At 46.6% G+C, this 26,874-nt stretch overlaps 1 protein-coding gene across 1 annotated transcript; it reads left to right on the top strand.

Annotated features, from left to right (window-relative positions):
• Positions 1-536: 536 nt before the first annotated feature.
• f9b (coagulation factor IXb) lies at positions 537-26,210 on the top strand. The gene is made up of 8 exons (XM_038775913.1): positions 537-743; positions 4,816-4,976; positions 6,973-6,997; positions 12,841-12,954; positions 16,204-16,338; positions 22,136-22,407; positions 24,259-24,379; positions 25,388-26,210. Exons 1-8 carry the CDS (start codon positions 677-679, stop codon positions 25,933-25,935), a joined length of 1,443 nt encoding a protein of 480 aa, XP_038631841.1. The 5' UTR covers positions 537-676; the 3' UTR covers positions 25,936-26,210.
• Positions 26,211-26,874: the final 664 nt, after the last annotated feature.

A 26,874-nucleotide genomic window follows, 5' to 3' on the forward strand; every position in this document is an offset into this window, starting at 1 on the left:
GTGGACCAGTAAACCAGAGACCCAGAGTAATGCTCTGGGGAACCAGGTTCAAATCCCGCCACTGCACATGGTGAAATCTGAATTAAATAAAAGGAAATCTGGAATCAAAAGCCTAATAATGACCATGAACCCATCTGGTTCACTAATGTCCTTTAGGGAAGGAAATCTCCCGACTTTACCTGGTCTGGTCTGGTCTACATGTGACTCCAGATCCAATGTAATGTGGTTGACTCTCAACTGCCCCCTCAAGGGCATTTAGGATTGGGCAATAAATGCTGGATCAGCCAGCGTGCCCACACCCCATGAACGAATAAAAACAAACTTGCATTTGGTTCAACAAATACCCAATAACCTTTACAAACAGAGAGTCCTGTCCTCATTATTTCATACATGATTCAAAACTCTGCCTCCCCCTAAAAATCGATGGGTTTCAAAGTTTGCAAATATTAACATGTAGAATCCTGATTAACCAATTATTTCCTCGTATTGTACGCTGTTGTTTCCAGGTTTGGCCACAAGTTGTCAAGAGATTTGGATTTGAACCAGGTCACTCAGTAAGTTGGATGGTAAATAGAGACCAGCAAAGTGCATGGACTCTGTGGCTAATCATTGAACTGTTTGTCTGCTACCTTACATTTACCTCATGCATTAAATTTCTATTTTCAAAGAGAGGATCATGGCAGAAATCTACTTGCTATTAATTGTTAGTCTTCTTGGTCTCGTCAAGTTCAGTGACTGCGAAGGTACGTAAATTTCACGTTCGCTTCTTCTGAGGGAGCAAAACTCAATGGGAAAAAACCCCCCACAGGCTTCGGGATTTTTTTGGAAAGATTTTTTGTTTAACCTGATGACCGAGGGTGATATTTTCCTTTCTCACCAACCTTTTCCAAAACTATTTACCCCCCCCCCCCCCCCCCCCCCCCCCCCCCACCACCTCTTGTCCTGTCTTTGTCGGGGGTCTAGACCACAACATAGTGACGAAGGAGAGGCCCCACACCGAGTGGGTCAATCGAGAGTTTGGAACTCACTGTTGGATTTCTTGGGAAGCGGCTCACTTGTGCGGTGTGGGTGTGGGTGACATTGGGAAAACTGACATTTGTGGCCTGTTACTGGTCACTGCTTGTTGTATCAAAGTAGATCACTTGAAGAGGGACGCTTAGTGTGAGCCATATGTTGTCAAACAGGAGACACATATAGGCCAAGACCAGATAAGGATTGCAAGTTCCCTTTACAGAAGGATACCAGCAAACTAGTAAGGAGTTCAACAATAATTTAACGGCTTCATGATCATTCTCATTGGGCGTGCTTTGCGGCAGACACAGACCTGGGCACATCGGGTGAATAGAGGGTAAGGGCAAAATCGAGATTCGCTCCAATCATTTTTGCGATTCACCTGACCCGCTCCCGATAGCGAGTTCCGGATATCGCCCAAAGGTGGCGAGATTATCATTCACCCTAATTTGCATTTATTTCAATCTCATTAGCGAGATTGAAGTCGAATGCAGCGGCCTCCTTGGAATGACTCGACTCCTCAGCCGGAAGCCACATGGGTGTTGTTTAGTACTCCTTTTGAAAAAGGGGAAGCTGATGCAATGGATACTGAGGGGAAGTGGGAAAGTGAGTGACCCTTTCCATTTACCAGCTTGGAGGGTGATTTCGGGGGGGGGGGGGGGGGGGTTGTAGTTATTTGGGGGGCTGAAAGTGATCCTGGGAGCAGGGTCATTTACCGGCCAAGTTACGCCACAACTTTCTGCTTTTCGAGTGCAGCGTGGCCGATAGCCCCTGGCCGTTATTTGAATAATGGTGGAACATGTTGGCTGGATCTCGGACTTTGTTAACCGAAAGAAATCTTAAAGGGGGCGGTGTAAATTCTGGACTGGATTTGCTGTTAAAAGTGGAGCATGAACTTTGTTTGAAAGAGTCATTTTCAAAACCTGGACTAGATTTTGGGATACAAAGCGCCAAGAGGAAGCATTGTAATGATAGGAGAATTTAAAGCGTGATTTTGGGAGTGGAGTTTGGCAACTCTTATGTGATGATCATCAGTGTGGATTGTGAAGAGAATTCCACAGATACTAACTTGGTTTCAGAGCAGGGTGCTTGTATTTGACCACAGTCATCCTGGGCAGTTAAAAGGGACTTTTTGTGTTAATCAGACCATTGTAGCTTAAGTTGCACTCTGTAATCGATGTGAATCTTTATCTATTGGTTAAGATAAGGGGGTAGTAAATGAGCATTATATTATAATCCGATTTTTCCATGTTTAATAAATATGGTTTTTTTGTTGTTAAAAATAATTAGTGGTCCTGTGACACTGTTCCTCCATGTTTCATAAAATAAATGTTGAGGTCTTTTGAGCCATGGTTCCATTCTGGGATCTTCCCGTCCAGTTATACCATCATCTCGATCATAACAACTGATGTGGATTTTCCTCCAAGTAGTTGCTACCAGTGCACTTTCGCCAGATCCTGTCTTATCCTATACAAATTGGCCTTCCCCCCCCCCCCCCCCCCCCCCAATTCAGACCCTTTATTCCCGGCCAAAAGCGGCTTTTCACAGTAACTTCATTGCAGTGTTAATGTAAGCCTACTTGTGACAATAAAGATTATTATCTTTGTCCTTTTCTATAACTAAAAATCTTAGCGCTGCTATCACCAAAATGCCCCCCTACTGACACCTTTACTGCCTGTAACTGGTTTAATTCCCCAAAATTATGTCCAGTACCATCTCCTCTCTTGTCGGGCTTTCTACATGTTGGCTCAATAACCTCTCCTGGATGCTTTTGAAGAATTCTGGCCCCATCCAAGCCTTTCCCACTTTGCCTGACCCAAATAATATTGGCAAAGTTGAAATTCTCTACTATTCTTACCCTATTATTTTTACATTTCTTTGAGATTTGCCTGTATTTCTGCTCTTCTATTTCTTCCTGACTGCTTAGGGGCCGATAGTACATCCCAGAAATGTGACTGACCTCTTTTTATTTTGAAGTTCTACCCACATGGCCTCAATTGACGAGCCTGCTAAGATATCACTGCTCCTCGCTGCTGCAATTGATTCCTTGATCAATACTGTGACAACACCTCCTCTTTCATAGCCCACCACCCCATCTCGCCTGAAGATTCTATACCCAGAATTATTGAACCGTCAGTCAATCCCTTCCTCAGCCATGTCTCCACGATAGTAATAATATCAACACCTTCCATCGCTTTGTTGATGGTCAAGAGTAGATTGATGGGGTGGTAATTGGGTGGGTTGGATTTGTCCAACTCTTTGTGTACAGGACCTGGGCAATTTTCCACATTGCCGGGTTAGATGCCAGTGTTGTAGCTGTACTGGAACAGCTTGGCGAGGGGCAGCAAGTTCCGAAGCACATCTTCAGTATTATTGCTGGAATTCCACCTGATTACCTAGCCTTTGCAGTACCAGTGCCTTCAACTGTTTATTGAAATCCCGTGGAGTGAATCGATTTGGCTGAAGACTGGCATCTGTGATGCTGTGGGTCCCAACAGGAGGTTGAGATGAATCATTCACTCGGCACTTCTGGCCAGCGCCGGCCCTAGGGTTGCTGGCGCCCCGGGCAAGCTGAACTTCGGCGCCCTTGGGGGGCGGGGCCGAGGGGGAGACGGGGGGGGGCGGACCGGAGGGGGGGGGCGGACCCGAGGGGGGCGGGGGCGGACCCGAGGGGGGGGCGGGGGGGGCGGACCCGAGGGGGCGGCGGACCGAGCGGGGGAGCGGACCGAGCCGAGGGGGCCGCCCTGGGGGAGGGCGGCCACCGCGCATGCGCTGGTTGGCACCGGCCCACCGGCCCAACTGCGCATGCGCGGGACCCGAGTCTCTGGCGCCCCCTAGCACATGACGCCCCGGGCGACTGCCCGAGTTGCCGGTGCCTTGAGCCGGCCCTGCTTCTGGCTGAAGATGATTGCAAATTTTTGCAAAGTGTCTGTCCAAATCATTGGTCGGTATTAGAACCTGGTGTTTGCCAATCTGTGTTTGGACAGGGTAATGGGAACACGTTGATAATGGGCTCAGTTATTTTGCTGCATAGTCAGCAATTAGACTTCAGTTTGAATGTTGCGCTGACAACCAGCTCAGTCAGTATGTCACCACAAGAATGAGAGGTGAGGATGCACCATTGCAACCATATATAATGTGTCTTATCAAGAATACCCTACCACCCAGCTGATCTCGTGCAGCAAAGTCCCGTTAGCTACCCCTTAAAGATAAATCAGAATGCGGGGCATGCCGCTGGGACTTTCCATCCTACATTATAAACCATTGTCTACTTAAGCTTAGTACCTGATACAGTCGATCAGCAAGCACGAGGCCATTGTACTTACCAGGTAAAGCATTATTCCAATTTGCAACAAGATATGAAATCTGTTTCATTGATACCAGATTACCTGTTTAATTGAAACCAGATTTGTGTCTCTTAGCAGAAAGTTGCAGAACTTTGTTTTTGGACAAGATTTTAATTCATTCAAAACCCACCCAGTTACACAAATGTAAAATTGAACTTTTAATAAAGTCAAAGATCGCAATAACCTTTTTAACAGCTTTCTCTAATTGTCTTGCCTCGTACAATGATTTGTGCATGCTCAGCTCCCAGGTTTCTCTCTTCCTGCAATGCGTTTAATCTTGCACCATTTATTTTATGCTGTGTCTCCTCACTGCACTTATGAAGTGTTTCACTTCACATTGTTCGGTTTTGTCTCAATTCCATCAGGCTGTAGAGAGGCGAGCAGGAGTTTGAGAACTTGACACACACTCACAGAAGTCCCAATACTCGGTTCAACTTTTGTTTTCAATTCATTTCAGTTTTTCTCCACAACGATGAAGCAAACAACATCTTTAAGAGGCTGAAACGAGCCAATAGTTTTGCAGAAGAGCTCAAAGCAGATAACATGGAAAGGGAATGTGTTGAGGAAAGATGTTCATTTGAAGAAGCACGAGAAATATTTGAAAACAAGGATCTCACAGTAAGTTTTACAAAATTGAGAGTAACCAGACTGGGTTTCCCAGACTGATTCCAGGAATGGTGGGACTGTCATATGAGGAGAGATTGACTAGGTTGGGTTTGTCCTCGCTGGAGTTCAGAAGAATGAGGGGGGATCTCACAGAGGCGTATAAAATTCTAACAGGACTAGACAGGGTAGATGCAGGGAAGATGTTACCAATGATGGGTGTGTCCAGAACCAGGGGTCACAGTCTGAGGATTCAGGGTAAACCATTTTGGACAGAGATAAGGAGACATTTCTTCACCCAAACAGTGGTGAGCCTGTGGAATTCATTACCACAGGAAGTAATTGAGGCTAAAACTTTGAATATATTCAAGAGGCAGCTGTATATAGCACTTGGGGAGAATGGGATCAAAGGCTATGGGGAGAAAGCAGGATTAGGCTATTGAGTTGGATGATCAGCCATGATCGTGATTAATGGCAGAGCATGCTCAAAGGGCCAAAAGGCCTCCTCCTGCTCCTATCTTCTCTGTATCTATGTAACATACATGAACAGCAACAAATGATGCAAAGTTAATTCAGTGGCTAACATTGTTAAAATTGGTCTGGAGATCATTTATTCATTACGATAGAATGTATTGGTATGGAGGCTAACAGAGTTTTGTAATGAATTTCTTCAAAATCCTCAATCCTCTCTAAGTCCCTCTATGTTCCCAAGTGGGCCTTCTTTCTCCAATAGATGGTCCCCCCCCCCCCCCCCCCCCCGTCCATCCAACATCTCTGTTCCCCCACTCGCCCCCATTCTCTACCCCCTTTCTTTGCCCAATGGCTCACCCATGTCTCCCTCGCCCCTCCTCTCTCTCCTCTCCCCCCCCCCCCCCCCCACCCCCACCACCACCACCACCACCACCAATGAACCTACTGGCTATGAACAGGTCTTGGAACAGGTTGGTGAACGGTTTCCAGCTCCTGTGCGAGCCCTCATCCCACATACGGATGTCAAATTTTATTTTCTCCAGCCTGAGAAATTCTGTCAGGTCGGACAGCCAGTCCCCCCATCCTGTCTCCACCTCTTGAAGGTGGCGAGACTGAACCTGTGGTTGTTGCAGACAGGGACCATGACGGACATTTTGGTTAGGCCAAAGTGTTGCTTCATTTGGTACCACATCCAGAGCGTGGTTACTACCACTGGGCTCCTCGATTATTTGGCTGGGGGTGCGGAGGGGTGGGGTGGGGTGGATGGGAGAGCGGTTGTGGCTAGGGCTCGGAGGGATGTCCCTGTGCAGGAACTCTCTTCCATCTTCACCCACTCTGCTCCCGGGTCCTTAACCCATGTTTCTGCTGTGGCCGCCCATTGGTAGAACTGTAGGCTCGGGAGGGCCAGTCCTCCCATGTTTCTTCTCCTTTCTAGGACCTTCTTTTGGATCCCTCTCACGGGGAGCCCCCCCTCACCGGGAGCCCCCCCTAACCAGGAGCCCCCCTCACCGGGAATCCCCCTCACCGGGAGCCCCCCTCACCGGGAGCCCCCTCCCCAGGAGCCCCCCTCACCGGGAGTCGCCTCACCGGGAGCCCCCCTCACCGGGAGCCCCCCTCACCGGGATCCCTTTCACTGGGAGCCCCCTCACCGGGAGTCACCCTCACCGGGACTCCGCCTCACCGGGGGCCCCCCTCACCGGGATCCCTCTCACCAGGAGTCCCTCTCACCGGGAGCCCCCCTCACCGGGATTCCCTCTCACCGGGAGCCCCCCTCACTGGGAATCTCGCTCACCAGGAGTCCCCCTCACCGGGAGCCCTATCACCAGGAGTCACCCTCACCGGGAGTCCGCATCACCGGGATCCCTCTCACCGGGAGCCCCCGCTCACCGGGATCCCTCTCACCGGGAGTCCCTCTCACTGGGAGTCCCCCTCACCGGGATTCCCTCTCACCGGGAGTCCCGCTCACCGGGAGTAGATCGGAATTATTTCTAAATTCGAAATATATATCCATGCAACAATTAATTTTATTTTATTTTTCCAGATTGAATTTTGGAATAAATATATAGGTAAGAGTTTTATAATAACTTTTTAATGTTAACTTTTGATGAACTGAAGTGCGAGGCAACCATCAGAAAAATATTAATTTCAACAAGTGTCTATTTTCTCCTGTCCTGAACAATATGATAATTATTAAACATCGACCCCACGTCGACCCCTCATTGACCCCACATTGACCCCTCATTGACAAATACAACTTAAGTTTGAATTTTTCCCAGAATTAGGAATGAGTTTCCCTGAAACACATAATACTTCATCCAAAGCATGGACCAATCTTGTCTTTACACTTTAGTTTTGATAAACATATTTTAAGAGGAGAATGGTTGCTACAGCGACGAGCCTGCTGCTTCTGCCTTAAACCAGGAGAAATTGGTTCTAGTTCCGAGGGTTCAGTAACCAGAGGAAACTGAATTGAGGTATTGGAAAAAGGCCAGAGGCAACATGAGGAAGAAGTTTTTTATGCAGTGAGCTGTGATCTGGGCCTGAATTTCCACGCAATCGTTTTGGGCGGCATCAGTACTGAAAGTTGGCTCAAGAAGATTTTGGGCATGTGTTCTAGGCTATCTCTGCCTCCCCCAGCTCCATGTGTTCTAGGCTATCTCTGCCTCCCCCAGCTCCATGTGTTCTAGGCTATCTCTGCCTCCCCCAGCTCCATGTGTTCTAGGCTATCTCTGCCTCCCCCAGCTCCATGTGTTCTAGGCTGTCTCTGCCTCCCCCAGCTCCATGTGTTCTAGGCTGTCTCTGCCTACCCCAGCTCCATGTGTTCTAGGCTGTCTCTGCCTCCCCCAGCTCCATGTGTTCTAGGCTATCTCTGCCTCCCCCAGCTCCATGTGTTCTAGGCTGTCTCTGCCTCCCCCAGCTCCATGTGTTCTAGGCTATCTCTGCCTCCCCCAGCTCCATGTGTTCTAGGCTATCTCTGCCTCCCCCAGCTCCATGTGTTCTAGGCTATCTCTGCCTCCCCCAGCTCCATGTGTTCTAGGCTATCTCTGCCTCCCCCAGCTCCATGTGCGAGTGTGGTGTGCGGCCACCATTGTGCACCACACACCTGCCTGTATCGGCTTCGGTGATTGGTGCAGAGAGAGGGTGTGACACGGGGTGGATCCGTCATTAGCGCTTCCTCTGGTGTCAATGGGGGTCCTGGGGGTTCCCGATTGGCTCTGGTCGATGGCTCACCTGAGGGAGGGAAGCAATTGATTAGTATTATCACTCATCACGCAGGGTTAATGCCCGTGCTGGGGTTTGACTAATATCAACAGCATCATAGTGACTTTGTTATTGCTAAATCACTGGGGGCGCTTTTTCCAAAGTCGTTATCAGGAATGTGACGACCCCATATTATCATAGTATTATCATAGAATTTACAGTGGAGAAGGAGGCCATTCGGCCCATTGAGTCTGCACCGGCTCTTGGAAAGAGCACCCTACCCAAGGTCAACACCTCCACCCTATCCCCATAACCCAGTAGCCCCACCCAACACTAAGGGCAATTTTGGACACTAAGGGCAATTTATCATGGCCAATCCACCTAACCTGCACATCTTTGCACATATTCTCCTCGCTCGCCGCCTGTCCCGCTTCTGTCCTCTGGATTCTTACCTTCCTCCGAGGCGCCTGTTAGGGTACCCGACCAGACCACAATTTATATTAGGATCCCCAACAAGAAACCCCCCAAAAACATTTCAATTTGTAAAACCATGAGGAAAGGATACTTCACCCTGGGAGTGATGACTCTGACCAATAGTTATCTTTCATGTTAGAACAAACTTTATAAAATATAATATATAGCAGTGTCGTACATTTATCACATACCTGCCTCACCACAACCTAAGGATTTTACTTCATGCTTGCAATCGAGCTCCAGGGCGTCCATTGGATTGGATTGGATTGGATTTGTTTATTGTCACGTGTACAGTGAAAAGTATTTTTCTGTGAGCAGCTCAACAGATCATTAAGTACATGGGAAGAAAAGGGAATAAAAGAAAATACATAATAGGGCAACACAACATATACAATGTAACTACATAAGCATCGCATATCTGATGAGGATTACAGGGTTGGTCACCCCAATACCGATTGCTGAGAGCTCAGTGTTATTGTGGCTTCTCTTCTCCTCAGTTCCAAAGATCCATTCATTGCTCAACCGTCAACCTGCAACACCACATTGTGTCCCTCCACCCCCACCCTGACCCTTCACCACTGCGAGCCGCCTTGATTTTCCCGGCCTCTTTGCTGACCTGACCCTCAGATGAATCCAGGGCCTCTGATCTTAGCACATGTGGCTTCTGTTACTCTGTTTCCTACACCCCCTGAGGGCCGCTAAGGCTAGTCACCCTTTCAGACATCTCCACACGTGAGCAAGCCAACTCTATACTCACCCTTGCCTGGAGCAGATCACCAAACCTCATCCGGCACTGTATCCATGGGTGGTGCACTGTGTCATGCCCGCTGACCTGAGTGGCAATCCCTGCCCTGGCCTTCTTCGTTTGTTGCGTTGGCCTCCTCTCGCCGTCCTGTGGCATAAATGTGTCCCACGCGGCACCCCCTGCCTCCACGCAAGCACACAGGCACTCATCCGAAAATGTTGGCGCTGTGTCCACCTGCATTGCCCTCCTGCCCGGTGTGTCCACTGGGTGCTGCTGCCGTGGTTTCTGGAGAGCTCCCTGTGCCTCCTCCGATCTGACTCAGCCACCTTGATAGCTTGCACTGGGATCCCTCAGGGCCTGTGTCCGTGTCGCTCTTGCCCCCTGCTTCCTTCCCTGTGCCAATGTCCAGGCATGTTCTCGGACAGAAATGGAAAATGCACCACTTCCGATCCTGCCCGCTGAGCGAGCCCGGCATGTGCAAAATCCAGGCCCTGGAGTTTAAAAAAATGTAATCTTTCATGGAATATGGGGATTGCTGGCAAGGCCAGCATTTGTTGCCCATCCTTAATTGCCCTTAAACAACATGATTGCTGAGTCTTTTTAGAGGGTAGTTAAGAGTCAGTCACATTCCTGTGGACTGGAGTCACATGTAGGTCAGACCCAGGTGAGGATGGCAGATTTCCTTCTCTGAAGGGCAAATTCAGGCAATTGGATCAAACTCAGTGGTAAAAACTGGGCGTCATGGACAGTTGGGCCGAAGGGCCTGTTTTCATGCTGTAAACCTCTATGACTCTAATGAACCAGATGGCAATCAATGATGGTTTCCTTTATCTCCTCCCTCCTCACCATCCAGGGCTCCAAACACTCCTTTTGTGTAAAGCAGCATTTCACTTGCACCTCCTTCAATTTAGTTGACTGTATTCGTTGCTGTCAATGCAATATCCTCTACATTGAGGAGACTAAACACTGTCTGGAAGGCCAATTTGAGAAACACCTTTGCCATGTCTGCAAGCATGACCCCCAACCTTCCTGCCACTCGCCATTTCAACTTGGCACCTTACTCTCATGTTCATCCTTGGCCGGTTGGAAGATTCCAGTGAAGCCCAGTGTAAACTGGAGGATCAACACCTCATCTTCGATTGGGCATGTTACAGCTCTCTCCACTCAGCATTAGGCTCAATAGCTTTAGACTGCGAATCTTTCCCTTTATTGGACCCTCACTTTTCAACAGTGGCTCTTAGTTTTAGATTCTCCTGCAAGAGGAAACATCCTCTTCACATCCACCTCTTCAAGGCCCCTCTGGACCTTGTGCATTTCAATCAAGTCGCCTCTTAGTCTTTGAAACTCCAGCGGATACACGCCTCGTCGGTCCACCCTCTCCTTACAAGGCAACTGGCCCATCCCAGGTATTAGTCCAGTAAAGCTTTTCTGAACTGTTTCCAATGCATTTACATCCGTCCTTAAATAAGGAGACCAGTACTGTAGTTTAGCAGATATGATCTCACCGATGTCCCGTATAACTGAAGCATGATCTATCTACTTTTATATTCCATTCCCCTCACAATAAACATTAAAATTCTATTCGCTTTCCTAACTACTTGCTATATCAGCTTTTTGTGATTCATGCACTAGGACACCCAGATCCCTCTGCGCCGCAGAGCTCGGCAATCTCTCACCATTTACATCTCCCACATCATTTTTCGATCTGGCCTATTGAACCTTTTACAAACGTTAACTTCAAATGTCTACAGTCCTTCTCTCCTCTCTCTGTTTTCTGATGCTAGAAGTTAGTCTTCTCATTCATCATAAGTTCATAAGGTATAGAAGTGGAATTAGGCCATTCGGCCCATCGAATCTGCTCCACCATTCGATCATGGCTGATCTCATCCTGGCCTTAACTCCACCATCCTGCCCATTCTCTATAACCCTTCAACCCATTATCAATTAAAAATCTGTCTAATTCCTCCTTAAGTTTACTCATTGCCTCCACTGCACTCTGGGGTAACGAATTCTACAGATTCACAACCCTTTGGGAGAAGTAGTTTCTCCTCAACTCCGTTTTAAATTTGCTACCTCTTATCCTGAGATGCCCCACAACAGGAAGCATCAGCTCCACGTCTACTTTATCAACACCTTTTATCATCTTGTATACCTCAATTTGATCTCCCCTCATTCTTCTAAACTCTAGAGAGTATCGTCCTAAACTGTTCAATCTCTCCTCAGACAACAAACCCCTCATCTCTGGAATCAACCTAGTGAACCTCCTCTGAACTGCCTCCAATACCGCTACATCTTTCCTCAAATAAGGGGACCAAAACTGTGCCCAATACTCCAGGTGTGATCTCACCAATGCCTTGACATTACTTCTTTACCTTTGTACTCAATTCCTTTAGCTAGAAATGGCGACATTCCATTTGCTTTCCTTATTATCTGCTGTTCCTGCATGCCAGTTTTCTGTGACTCATGCACGAGGACACCCAGATCCCTCTGCATCGGAGCTCCCCGAATTCGCCCCCCATTTAGATAATAAGTTGCCTTTCCATTTTTTCGACCAAAATGCATGACCTCACACTTAGCCACATTAAACTCTATCTGCCACATATTGGCCCACTCTCCTAACCTATCTATATCTATTTGTAAGGTTCTTATTTCCTCATTGCAACTTACTGTCCCACCTATGTTTGTGTTGTGTGCAACTTTAGCTATGGTACCTTCTATCCCTGTATCCAAGCCATTAATATAGATTGTAAATAGCTGGAGCCCAAGGACCAAACCCTGTGAGACCCCTCTGGTTACAACTTGCCATCCAGAAAAATTTATCCCGACTCTCTGTCTTCTGTCCATCAGCAATTCTTCTATCCAAGCTAATAAATTACCCCCAATCCCATGTGATCCAACCTTGTGAATTAACCTTCTGTGCGGCACCTTATCAAATACCTTCCGGAAGTCCAGATATACTACATCTACAGGATCCCCATTATCCACTTTTCTTGCATTATCTTCGAGGAACTCTAGCAAATTAGTCAAACATGATTTGCTCTTCATAAAACCACGCTGACTCTGATGGATAACGTTTTGACTTTCCAAACATCCTGATATTACTTCTTTGATAATGGATCCTAACAATTTCCCAATGATAGACGTTTAGTTAATGGGTCTGTAATTACCCACATTCTGCCTCCCTCTCTTTCTGAAGAAGGGCGTTCTCTCAAGGTTTCTCTTCTCTCTTGGTATTTAGGGCTGGGCAAAATATTGAAGTTGTCGACCCCATCGCAGCTCAGTAATTTACATAAAGTCATTGGTTCCGGTTTAAAGATGTTCTGCGTATCGAACTGTCCCAGGTTATCACGGCTCCTTCAGTTTAGACGGATTTGGAATCAATCTCATTGTCTTTGCTCCTAAATTCCATCCATGGTATTTCCCCAAGATTAAGAATTCTCTGGTGGCTGGAGGTCTGGACTGATATTGCAGCTGATGATTTATTTTCAGATGGTAACCAATGCGAATCTGATCCTTGCCAAAACGAAAGTGAATGTAAGGATAGCATCGCTTCCTACTCCTGTTGGTGCAGACCAGGGTTTCAAGGAAAAAACTGTGAAATAGGTAAGAAAACAAGGAGGATAATTTCTTTAGTGGATGCACCACATGTTTGTTTTGTTTAAAAGTATTTTATTCCAAACACGTATCAAAACAGTTTACAGCACTAAATGCCCTGGCAAACATACTTCCCAGCTATCAACTATACAGTCTGTACAGATATTTCCCCTTTTTCAACCCCCCCCCACCTCACCACTGCGATGAACAGCCCCTCAACTTTTCTCAAACCCCACTGCCGAGCCCCTTAACTTTATCTTCTCTAATCGCAGGAAGTTGTACAGGTCATCTAACCAAGCCGATCGCCACTCCAGCAAAATTCACTGCCGTGCAATCAGAAATATAAAAAATGATTATTTTGAATACATTAGCATGTCAAAGAACAAAAAACAATACAGTACAGGAAAAGCCATTCGGCCCTTAAAGCTTGAACCGGCCATGATACCACTCTTGGCCAAAACTCTCAGCACTTCCTCGTGCTGTATCCCTCTATACCCATCCTATCCATGTACTTGTCCAGATGCCTTTTGAACGCCATTAATGTATCTGCTTCCACAATCTCCCTTGGCAGCGCATTCCAGGCACTCACCACTCTCTGTGTAAAAAACCTGCCTCGCACATCTCCTCTAAACTTTGCCCCACGGACCTTAAATCAATGCCCCTGGTGACTGACCCCTCCACCCTGGGAAAGAGTGCCTGCCCATTCACTCTATCCATGCTCCTCATAATCTTGTAAACCCCTATCAGGTCACCCCTCAACCTCCATCTTTCGAATGACAACAGTCTGAGTCTGTTTAGCCTCTCCACATAGATAACACCCTCTAGACCAGGCAACATCCTGGTAAACCTCCTCTGCACCCTCTCCAAAACCTCCACATCCTTTTGGTAGTGTGGCGACCAGAATTGTGCACAATATTCCAACTGCGGCCTGACCAAGTTTCTTTACAACTATAGCATGACTTGCCAGTTTTTATACTTAATGCCCTGTCTAATGAAGGCAAGCATTCCGTATGCTTTTTTGACTACCTTGTCCACTTGTGTGCCACTTTCAAAGATCTGTGGACCTGCACGCCCAGGTCTCTCTGACTTCCTATATTCCTAAGAGTTTTGCTATTTACGGTATAATTCCCCTCTATATTAGACCTACCAACAGGCATTACTTCACATTTGTCTGGATTAAACTCCATTTGCCATTTCTCTGCCCAAGTCGCCAACCTATCTATGCCCTGCTGTATCCTCTAACAATCCTCAACACTATCTGCCATTCCACCAACCTTGGTACCATCTGTGAACTTACTAATCAGACCGGCAAATATGTTCTATAGCAGTAAATAAAAACAAAAATTGCTGGATTAACTCAGCAGTCTGGCAGCATCTGTGGAGCGAGAAACAGAGTTAGCGTTTTGAGTCCATTGTCACTTTTACAGAACTGTTCTGTAGAAGGGTCATTGACACGAAACGTTAACTCTGTATCTCTCTCCCCAGATGCTGAGTATATCCAGCATTTTCAATTTTTATTTCAGATTACCAGCATCCAGAGTTTTGGTGTTTGATAACAATTGTTAGTTACTAAATAGTGTGACAACTGGTTTAGCTCAGTGAGCTAGACAGCTGGTTTGTGATGCAGAACAAGGCCAGCAGCGCGGGTTCAATTCCCGTACCAACTTACCCAAACAGGTGCTGCAATGTGGCTTTTCACAGTAACTTCATTACTTGTGACAATAAAAGGTTATTATTATTAACCTTTGACCCAAAAGCAGTACAGTAAGGAAAATGTATAATTTCTTTAAATTGTTTGTGGGATCTGGAATTGGATTTAAGGATGTTTAAAAAGGACATTGAAGAGTTTGTATAAGTTGTGAAAGAATCCATTGTAATTTTCTTGAATAATGAAAAATATTGATCCATATGACCTGGTGAGCCTTCGCCTGGGTGCAGTACTAACAGGAAGTTAGTTCTGTTACTGGCAGACACAAAGAAGCACTGCTGCAGGAGACAGTTATCAAACCCATGGTTTAGGAACAAGTTGAGCTCTCGGTGAAAAGATCAGATTTGTGTTTGGCAGGAAGAAGAATAATAGAATTCGAGAAGCTCTTGGGGAAGTGGAGTTGAATCCTGAAAGCGCAGTCAACAACTCAGGCATGTGAAAGTGCTGAGAGTACGTATCAGAGGATCAGATCGTGAACCAGCTACTATTGCTTGGGTGGTTAGAAATGAAGGAACAGTGGAAAGTTACAACATCAGATCTGACCTGACCCAAGTGCAAGAGGGTTGGTAGATGTGTTAACCACACCCAAGGACTTTAGATGAGAATTATTTTCTGGTCAACATGACTCAAGGGCCGACTCGATTGAGTGGCAAGGAGAGAGGTCCTATATACCAGAGGCTAAGTTAGAAAGACTGCTGCACTGCAGATGGTGCCACATTTGTGTGGGGAGTCGACAATTTAAAGTGAAATTTACCTTTTTTATTTGAAGTATCATTTATGGACGGCGGGATGGCACCGTGGGTAGCACTGTTGCTTCACAGCGCCAGGGTCCCAGGTTTGATTCGCGGCTTGGGTCACTGTCTGTGCGGAGTCTGCATGTTCTCCCCGTGTCAATGTGGGTTTCCTCCAGGTGCTCCGGTTTCCTCCCACAAGTCCAGAAAGACGTGCTGTTAGGTGAATTGGACATTCTGAATCCTCTCTCTGTGTACCCGAACAGGCGCCGGAATGTGGCGACTAGGGGCTTTTCACAATAACTTGTGACAATGAAGATTATTATTAGAATGGACAGGCAAGTAATAATAATCTTTATTAGTGTCACCAGTAGGCTGACATTAACACTGCAATGGAGTTACTGTGAAAAGCCCCTAGTCGCCACATTCCGGCGCCTGTTCGGGGACACAGAGGGAGAATTCAGAATGCCCAATTCACCTAGCAGCACGTCTTCCGGGACTTGTGGGAGGAAAGCGGAGCACCCGGAGGAAACCCACGCAGACACGGGGAAAACGTGCAGACTCCGCACAGACAGTGACCTAAGCCAGGAATCGAACCTGGGACCCCAGAGCTGTGAAGCAACAGTGCTAATCACTGTGCTACCGTGCTGCCCACATTTTTATGTAATTTGTATTAGTTCTGACTGATCTTAAAGTAAAAGCTACAAAAAGTGGAATCCAGTTGATAATTTCATCTTTTTGGGGTCATTCAGTAAATTTGGTTATATGAGGTAATAGTTTCCCCATCTGGATCATAACAATAGTTTTATACTCCTGCAGAGCCAATAAAATTGTGCAGTTTGGATAACGGGAATTGTCATCATTTCTGCAAAGCCGATGCAACAAGAGGAGTGAAGTGTGTGTGTGCCCCAACGTACAAACTCGACACAGATCAACGCTCCTGTATCCCTGAAGGTAAAGCCTACAATATCATATCCTGTTAGATAGAGCTTCATTGAGTATCAGTACAGAAAAGGGCCATTCAACCCTCTGCTCCATTCAGCTTTATGTCCTGAATTATTGTTCTCCCACCCCTATCTCACACTATTAATATGTTCTTCAACTCACTTTCACATCATGTGGTTGTACAGCTTCCTCGTAAGTGTATCCGTGTTCTTCAAGTGCGATTCAACCACATCTTGTCCTGACAGGTTTGAAGGCTGTCTTGGTAATGGAGCAGAATGTGTTGCGAACCTTGTGTTACGGCAACCTGGGCTGCACTGGACCCGGAGTCACAACACAAATTAATCCATCAATAATTCTTTGAAAAGCATTCAAAGTCTTTGGCCCTTGGCTGCCCAATAATTATAGTCACCAGGTTTGTAAATTTAAATACAATTTAAACTTTTTATTAATAACGACAACTGTAATGAAATCTGCAGCAAATACAACTGGTTAACGATGATCTAATTCTTAATTCCACAAGTCAACTTGCCCCCTCCCTCTACATACACACATAAGACAGACAAACAGCGAGGGGAAGAGAGGGGCAAAAATCATAAGTAAAAGGAAAATGAGTCTTTGTTTCAGATTGGTGCTTCCAGTACCTTTCTCCTCTTCAAACTTTGCTTGCAGTTCGAGGTATTTGCCGTGGATTGATTCAGGTCTCTGTAGTTTTAGAAATACAGCACTCATGGCCTTTCTGGAAAAAGATTGAGAGAGTGGTCCTTGTCTTTGTGTGTCTAGGACTCAACTTCTCCTTGCGATATCTGAGAAACATCCGACTGGGGTAGGATCCAATCACCACCAGATACCTGACAGGGCATGGCCTTTTGGTCAATTCACTGACCACCAGCCAATCAATCATACTGAATCCCACCCCATCTCTCTTTCTCTGGTGCCGAAAAGTCTGGGGTCTCCTGTTTAAACTAGCAGAGTGCTCTCTCCTGTAACTTCTGAATTCCTCACTCCTCTCTGTTGCTTGACTTAAAGACACATGTTCATTAACCATCCATGGAAAATAATAACGGCAAAATATAAGAAAGGGGAAGTAAGAGAATAAACAGGAAGGACCCGTACACTTGTCTCAGGGTGAAATGTGACACAAAGTGTGCAAACGGTCCAGCTCAGTCTCAGACCGTTGTGATGGAGAGGAATTGAGTCAGTGAACAGGAAATGGATTTTCTGACAGGGGGGTGAAGATAATGGCTTTTGCCTTCCAAATATATAATTGGAGGAAATTATTGGCCATCTAGTTCTCCTTTATTCATAGAAACATAGAAAATAGGAGCAGGAGGACACCATTCGGCCCTTCGAGCCTGCTCCACCATTCATTATGGCCGATCATCCAACTCAGTAACTTGTTCCCCCTTTCTCCCTATATCCTTTGATCCCTTTAGCCCCAAGCGCTAAGCCCTAACTGCTTCTTGAAACCAGACAATATTTTGGCCTCAGCTACTTCCTGTGGTAACGGATTCCACAGATTCACCGCTCTCTGGGTGAAGACATTTCTCCTCACCTCAGTCCTAAAAGGTTTACCCCGTTTCCTTAAACTATGACCCCCCTGGTGCTGGATACCCCCACCTTCAGGAACTTATTTTCTGCATCTACCCTGTCTAGCCCTGTTTGAATTTTATCGGTTTATATGAGATTCTCCCTCATTCTTCTGTGAATATAATCTTAACCGGCCCAATCTCTCTTCATAGGTCAGTAGTACCATCCCAGGAATCAGGCTGGTAAGCCTTCTTGCATGCCGTCTATAGCAAGAATATCCTCCCTCAGATAAGGAGACCAAAACTGCACACAATATTCCAGGGATACACAGTTGGGTGGGAGGGTGAGCTGTGAGGAGAATGTGGAAATGCTTCAATGTGATCTGGACAAGTTGAGTGGCAAATGCGTGGCCTCACCAAGGCAATTGCAGCAAGACATCCCTGCTCCCGTACTCGAAACCTCTCGCTTTGACGGGCAACATACCATTTGCCTTCTTCCTCGCCTGCTGGACCTGCATGCTTACCTTCAGTGACTGGTGTACGAGGACACCCAGATCTCATTGCACATTCCCCTCTCCTAATTAATGGACATTCAGATAATAGTCTGCCTTCCTGTTTCTGCTACCTAAGTGGATACCTTTATCCACATTATTCAGCATCTGCCATGCATTTGCCCGCTCACTCAACTTGTCCAGATCACATTGAAGCATTTCCGCATTCTCACAGCTCACCCTCCCACCCAACTTTGTATCATCTGCAAATTTAGGGATATTACATTTAGTTCCTCATCTAAATCATTAATATAAATTGTGAATAACTAGGGTCCCAGCACCAATCCCTCGGTACCCCACTAGTCACTTTCTTTGTTTCCTGTCTGCCAGTCAGTTTTACTAATAATCTTTATTATTGTCACAAGTAGGCTTACACTGCAATGAAGTTGCTGTGAAAAGTCACCGCACTCCGGCCCCTGTTCGGGTACACTGAAGGAGAATTCAGAATGTTCAAATTACCTAACAGCACGTCTTTCGGGACTTGTGGGAGGGAACCGGAACACCCGGAGGAAACCCACGCAGACACAGGGAGAACGTGTACAATCCACACAGACAGTGACCCAAGCCGGGAATCAAACCTGGGACCCTGGCGCTGTGAAGCAACAGTGCTATCGTGTTTCCTATTCATCTCAATCCCACACGCTTCAATTTTTCATGCTAATCTTTTACATGGGACTTTGTTGAAAGTCCAAATAAATCGCATCTCGTTGGCTTCCCTTCATCAATTCTACTGATTACATCCTCGAAGAATTCCAGAAATCTGTCGAGCATAATTTCCCTTTCATAAATCCATGCTGACGACGATATGAAAAATGAAAAATGAAAATCGCTTATTCTCACGAGTAGGCTTCAATGAAGTTACTGTGAAAAGCCCGATATTTGATTCTACCACTATTTTCCAAATGATCTGCTATAAAACCTTTGATAATGGATTGTGGAATTTTCCCCACTACTGACGTCCGGCTGACTGGTCTCAAATTTCCTCTTTTCTCTTTACCTCCCTTTTTAAGTTGTGGGGTAACATTAGCTACAATCCAGAAGTCACCTACCTTCGAGATCATGTCGCAGATCCCACCGTCACCATCACTGGGTATGTCCTGACGCACCGGCATGGTGGCACAGTGATATACGCTTAGGAGAGAGTTGCATTGGGAAGTCCTCAAAATTTAGGCTGGACCCAATGAAGTCTCATGGCATCTGGTCAAACGTGGGCAAGGAAACTGCCTGCTGATTAACATGCACCATCACCTCTACTATTCCTTCAACGCCATAATCCCAGCCAAGCTCCTTTCAAAGCTCCAAAACCTCCTGACTCCCCAAAGCCTGTCTATCATCTCCAAGGCACAAGCCAGGTGTGCAATGGAACACTCTCCACTTGCCTGGATGAGTGCTGCTCCAACAACACTCAAGAAGCTCAACACCATCCAGGACAAAGCAGCCCGCTTGATTGGATGCCTTCTGCAAACATTCACTCCCTCCACTACCCATGCACACTGCCAGCCATATGCACCATCTACAGGGTGCACCACAGGAACTTGCCAAGGCTCCTTAGGCAGCACTTTCTAATCCTTGACAATAACCCTTGACGAGGGCAGCAGACAGATGTGAACCACACCACCTAGAGGTTCTCCTCCTAGTCACTCACCACCCTGGCTTGGGAATATATTGGCCGTTCCTTCGCTGTCACTGGGGGAAAATCCTGTAACTCCCTCCCTAACAGCACCGCAGCTGTACTGTCATGTGACAGTACCTTTCAGAGATGGGTGTTTATAAATGGGTGTGTATATAAATATCTGTAGTGAGAGTACCTTTAAGAGATGGGTGTTTATTACTGCAGTGATGTCAGAGAGTGGGTGTAGCTCAGCTGTCTGTCAGCTTTTTACTTTTGTTTTAGGCTGTTTGCTGTAGGTTGTGGTTTAGTTTCGTTTTCAGAGCTGGACAGCTGCAGTCACAGCCAGAAGGTCTATTAGAGTCTCTCTGCAACCTAAAGACTGTAAATCAATCCTGGTGATTTAAAACTAATAACAGTACTGTACTGTACTTCTGCACTGTAAATTCTATGATAACTAAGTAGTGACTTTAATCTGATGTGCTTCTGGTAAAAGGTGTTTTAAGTCTTATGGATGTTAAAAGGAAAGCCTAAAGGATTACTTAGTGTTGTATTCTTTGGGGGTTGTATTTGAATTAATGGTTGCTAAGATGTTCACTGTAGGTTTTAAAAAGGTTAACTTGAGTTCATAGAATAAACATTGTTTTGCTTTAAAGAATACTTTTCCATTTCTGCTGTACCACACCTGTAGAGTGGGCCGTGTGCTCCCCATACCACAATCTATTAAAGGTTGTGGGTCAGGTGACCTCCATGATACACTTTGAGGTTCTCTAAACTCTGGCCCATAACAGTACCTACACCACGTGGACTGAAGCAGTTTATGAGTGTAGCTCACCACCAGCATCTCAAGGGCAATTTGGGATGGGCGCTAAATGTTGGCCTCGCCAGTGATGCCCACATCCAGTAAATTAATAAAAAGCATGAAATGACGATAATGCATTGGTTGAGTAATCCCAGCAATCAGTCTGTATCAGTTATTCTACAACAGACCCAGACATGGGATGAGGAAAACCCCCAGTAATGGAGAACTGAGAAACATCGTCTAAACAGAACAAAGATGCATTAGACATCTGCTTTGGTTTAAGAACTCAAGAAATAGGAGCAGGTGTAGATCCCTCGAGCGAGATCCACAATTCAGTGAATCATGGTTGTCCTAATCTTGTCCTTAACTCCATTTTCCTATCTAACCCCCACCCCCATAACTCTCAACTCCCCGACGGTTAATTAAGCTGCTTATCTCACCGTTGTGTATGTTCAATGGCTCAGTCTCCGCAGCTCTCGGAGACGGACAATTGCAAAGATTAATCACCTCTGAGAAAACAAAGTCCACCTTATCTCCATTTCAAGTGAGTGACATTTTATACCGAAACTAGTCCCTTGGTTTTAGATCACCTCAGTAGGTGATAAGTAAAATTTAGACCATCCTAGGTCCCAGGAATCAATTTAGTAACCCTTTCCTGAACTGTTTCCAATTCAATTATACTTCCCCTTAAATAGGGAGACCCAAATCTGGACACACTACTCCAGGTGTGGTCGCACCAATGCCCTATACAGTTGTAACAAGATGCCCCTACTCTTATACTCCATTTCCCTTGGCAATAAAGGCCATCCCATTTGTCTTCTAATTGCTGGCTGTCCTTGCATATTGTACCATGTACTATGTCACACAGACCCACTCTCAGGTCTGTCTGTTTACGTTTTTGTTTTCCTTGCTGCCAAAGTGATGAAACTATTTTCCCACATTATGGTCATCTGGCAAATTGCTGCCGACTGATTGCCTGGACAGACTCTTTCGACTGAATTGTTCTGCCCAGAGGTAGTGGACCTGGAGCGAGGGTGGGGGTGACTGGGTAAATGGCAGGGAGCCTTGTCGGGATTGCTCCCTGATGCACTCTCACCCCCAGGAAACATTCCCCGGGTGGGAGGGGAGGTGGCTGACTGTGGAGGGAAGGGGGAGTCAATTTGCACAGTTAATACCCCCCCCCCACCCCACAATTAACGGTGACTTCTGCATCCACGTGATTTTGCTCCTGTTTTGGAATGAAGCTCAGAGATCGGACACTGTTACACAGAGACAGCGGGGCATCAGATGTTTATTCATTTCTTTCTGTTTTAAACAGTGGAACACCCATGCGGCCAAATTGCGGCCATCAATGCAGTGCGATCGCTTCACACCAATTCGATGCCGGATTCTGAAACTAACAGCACCGCCTCAGTCAACTTTCATCCAGACAACATCACCGACAAGTTATATAGAGGCAATATAACAGCTGCTTCCAATATCAGTAATATCACAGGAACCAACTACTACAACCATATCCAACCCGAAGCAGCTCAAGATGGCAGAATAGTAGGCGGTGAAGAATGTCTGAAGGGACAATGTCCTTGGCAGGTATGGTCTTCATATTTTAATGAATGTAGGATTCATGACCAGATGGTTAGTCGCTCCGCAGCCTTGACAGTGCCACTGATTGAAGGGTTGCTGCTGGACCACAAGGGGAAAAGGAGAGAACCTCCAACCTGAGCCACCTTTGAAGGGCCGCAAGAGAATTGTGGATGTACCAGGCCAGGCCAGGCAGGCAGGCCCCAGCAATCAGAAGGGTGGATCCACCAGTAATGGCTTCAGGGCCATCACGGGAACAGCCAGTATCACCAGCTGTTCTTCCCTGGGCCATGGATTTCCTGGAAGGGAAGGTGCTCCTCTGCACCTCCTCTCTCACCCCTCCTGGGAGGCTGCTGGGGGGCACCTCAATGCATCTGGCAGATTGCCCATAAAGCTTTGGGACTGTGTCGATGCCAGGAAAATCCAGTCGCCTGGAAAATTGGCTGTCAATAATCCAATCAATTGATTTAATTGGTTACCAGTCACCGTTCTGGAAACGTGAAATATTCCTAGTGGTGGGAACACATTGTGCTCCCATCTGGATGCCTTTCATTGTACCACTCCACGCACCCCCCCCCCCATCCAATCCGCCCCCCCCCCCCCCCCCACCCCCACACCCCACCCCCCACTACCACCAACACTCCACCTCCCTCACCCTCTTGGTAAAATTACACCTGCAAACTCCGCTTCTCTCCACGGGTGCTGTGTTTTTCCAGCATTTTCTGTTTGTATTTCAGATTCCCAGCATCCACAGTCTTTTCATTCATATAAAGTAATAACAGCTCATTAATGTCCAGTTGTCTTTTGTGTACTGAACCCTTCCTAATCCCTGCGAATGGTTTGCAGTGTTACTGCTGCAGGAAACACTTACTGCAGCTTAATAATAGGGTTAGCTCACTGGGCTAAATCGCTGGCTTTTAAAGCAGACCAAGCAGGCCAGCAGCGCGGTTCAATTCCCGGACCAGCCTCCCCGAACAGGCGCCGGAATGTGGCGACTAGGGGCTTTTCACAGTAACTTAATTGAAGCCTACTCGTGACAATAAGCGATTTTCATTTCATTTCAATAATACAGAAGGGCAAAGTGCAGCTGGACACAACTGGGCAGAGCACTGACATTTGAGCACTGCATGTCTGTATGTCACAGAGATCCCCCAGTGACTGGGACTGCGTTTGTCAATCTACCAACGGACGGGACAGAGTAACGGAGTTCTGACAAAGCCATTAACCTGAAACATTGGCCGGGGCTTTCTCCTCCGCTCCGCAGAGGATCATTCGTTATTCATTTCCGGAATGACCAGAGGGATTCTGTTCCCCCCTGCCAGATACCACCAGACCTGCTGTGTTTATCCAGCACTTTCTGTTTTTATATCAGATTCCAGCATCTGCAGTATTTTGCTTTTGTGGAGTAAGACAGCTGACTGTTTCATTGAGAGAATCATAGAATCCCTGCAGTGCAGAAGGAGACCATTCGGCCCATTAGGTCTGCACCAACCCTTGGAAAGAACACCTTACCTAGGCCCACGACCCCACCCTATTCCCATAACCCAGTAACCCCACCTAACGTTTTGGACACTATGGGGCAATTTAGCATGGCCAATCCACCTAACCTGCGCATCTTTGGACTGTGGGAGGAAACCGGAGCACCCGGAAGAAACCCACGCAGGCACGGGGAGAAAGTGCAAACTCCACATAGACAGTGACCCGAGGCCGGAATTGAACCCGGGACCCTGGCGCTGTGAGGCAGCAGTGCTAACCACCGTGTCACCATGCCACTCCACTGGGTAACCTTTACCTAATCTTTATGAAAAACATACGTGTCTGGATTGGGACTGAATGATATATGTCTGCTTCTTGTTAAAGGTCATGTTACTGGATGATACCAAGAAGGAAGGGTTCTGCGGCGCGACCATCTTGAATGAGAAGTGGGTGATTTCAGCCGCTCATTGCTTCTATTACCCTGTGAAATTCCGGGTAGTTGTTGGTAAGTGCTATGCGAATGCAGCCAAACAAACACAGGGCGATATCCTGCAAGACACATCAGTACCTCTGCACCCCATTCAGCCTTGCGTGAGTGCACTCGATTGGCTGTGCCTGGCCATGCATCCATCTCCAATGGGCTGAATATTGAAGAAACTAGAAGTGGGAACCTGCCAGCCTGACCACATTGGTCCCTGGATCTGTTACATTACCTTGCTCAGCTTGGACCCTGGAACAAATATGGACCTGAAGTGTTGATTTAATAGGCAACAGGGACCTGCCTGAGAAGCAGCACAACGCACACAGTGTGCTGCACAGTCAGGCATGCTGTCCTTTAAATGAGGCACTGTAAAAGATCCCCTGGTCATTATTTCATGGTCGTACAGGGGAGTTATACCTGGCCAATATTTATCCTTCACCCACCCTCTCCAAGCAGAGTAGCCGGTTATTATCGTACTGTGGGGCCTTGCTGTGTGCAAGTTGGCTGCTCCATTTTCTACTTTCCCACAGTGACTATACTTTGGGCAGCAAAGTGGTTAGCGCTGGCGCTTCACAGAGCCAGGGTCCCAGGTTCGATTCCCGGCTTGAGTCACTGTCTATGCGGAGTCTGCACGTTCTCCCCGTGTCTGTGTGGGTTTCCTCCGGGTGCTCCGGTTTCCTCCCACAAATCCCGAAAGACGTGCTGTTAGGTGAATTGGACATTCTGAATTCTCCCTCTGTGTACCCGAACAGGCGCTGGAATGTGGCGACTAGGGGCTTTTCACAGTAACTTCATTGCAGTGTTAATGTAAGCCTGCTTGTGACAATAAAAATTATTATTATTACTTCAGAAACACCTCATTGGCCATAACGCAGTTTGGGACTGAAGCAGAGAAAGGTGCTACCTAAATGTACGCCTGTTGTTCTCTCTCACTTTCTCTTTCCCACTCTTTCTTTCTCTCTCTCTCATTCTGCGTTTCGTCTCCTTGTACTCTTGCCCTTTTTTAACATTTCTCTTCTCAATTTGCAACAGGTGAACATAATGTTAACAAGACTGAAGGAACGGAAAGATACCATGAAGTGGTTAGAGTGGTATTGTACCCAAAGTACAACGCCAACCGAAGCATTTACGATCACGACATAGCACTCATCCTGCTAAAAACACCAATACAGTTTAATACCTTTGTCATCCCCATCTGTCTCCCGGAGAAACACTTTGCTGAAAAGGTGCTGATGAAACAGGCTTTTGGGACGGTTAGCGGCTGGGGACATCTAGTCAGTATGGGATCCACCGCGAATTTGCTACGGAAAATCACCATCCCTTATGTTGAACGCAGCGTGTGCAAAGCCTCCAGCAAATACAGCGTCACAGGAAACATGTTTTGTGCTGGCAATGCAGACGGAAAGAAAGATTCCTGTCAAGGAGATAGTGGAGGCCCTCACGTCACCAGATACAGACAGACTTGGTTTTTGACCGGCATTGTCAGTTGGGGAGATGGTTGTGCAATTTCAGGAAGATACGGCTTTTACACAAGAGTTTCACGATATTATGGTTGGATTAAAACTGTGGTAGGGTATTGATTGAAGTGGGATTAGTCTCGTGAGATTTGGTAAGTGGGGTTTTTTCAAAACAAACGTCACGCATACCAAACATAGAAAGATTTCTGACATGAATTATTAGCAAGTGTCAGTCTTCAAACTTGGCACAAATGGCGAAATTAATCTGAAGAGTTGCTCACAATCATTTATCAATCATCAGTTTTTGATGCTGGATTAATCTGAATTCATTTAAACCTGTAACAAACTCTTCTATAAAATGGCTCTCACCTAATTAAATTAAATGTCTGCCAAAAATATCCCTGTGTTTTCAATGCGTTTTAACTCCCCCCTATTACCTAACACCATCATCCTCTAACTCAGATCTTTGATGATCATTGAATCCATGCAGTGCAGAAGGAGGCCATTCGGCCCATGAGCCTGTACCGGCCCTTCTGAAAGAGCACCCTACCCTAGGCTCACTAACCGGCCCTGTTTTGGAGGGACCATTGAATGATACAACACGGCTGATTGTGTGTATGCCTTGCAGTTTTTGTGCATATGCCCTGCAGTTTTTATTTAACCTATGTTACTTTCTGAAATGGGAGAGGGGGGGGGGGGGGGGGGGGGGGGGGGGGGGGGTCATTGGCAAGGCCTTGTGTTCCCTGCCAGACAGACAGATGGAATTTTACGACAATTGATGATACTTCATGATCACCTTCACTGGGTCGCTAATTCCAGATTTATTCATTGAATTTAACTTCCTGTGGTAACATTTGAACTCCTGTCCGCAGACCATTATCCTGGTCCTTGGGATTACTAGTCCATTGACGTTACCACTATGCCAGTACATAGTGTTTAGATAAATTCTAAATTGAATACAGCAGGATTGGTGAATTCTCCACAACTGAGGGACTGGTTTAACTCACCGGGCTAAATCGCTGGCTTTGAAAGCAGGCCAGCAGCACGGTTCGATTCCCGTAC

This window comes from Scyliorhinus canicula, chromosome 17, assembly GCF_902713615.1.
Source record: "Scyliorhinus canicula chromosome 17, sScyCan1.1, whole genome shotgun sequence".
NCBI lineage: Eukaryota > Metazoa > Chordata > Chondrichthyes > Carcharhiniformes > Scyliorhinidae > Scyliorhinus > Scyliorhinus canicula.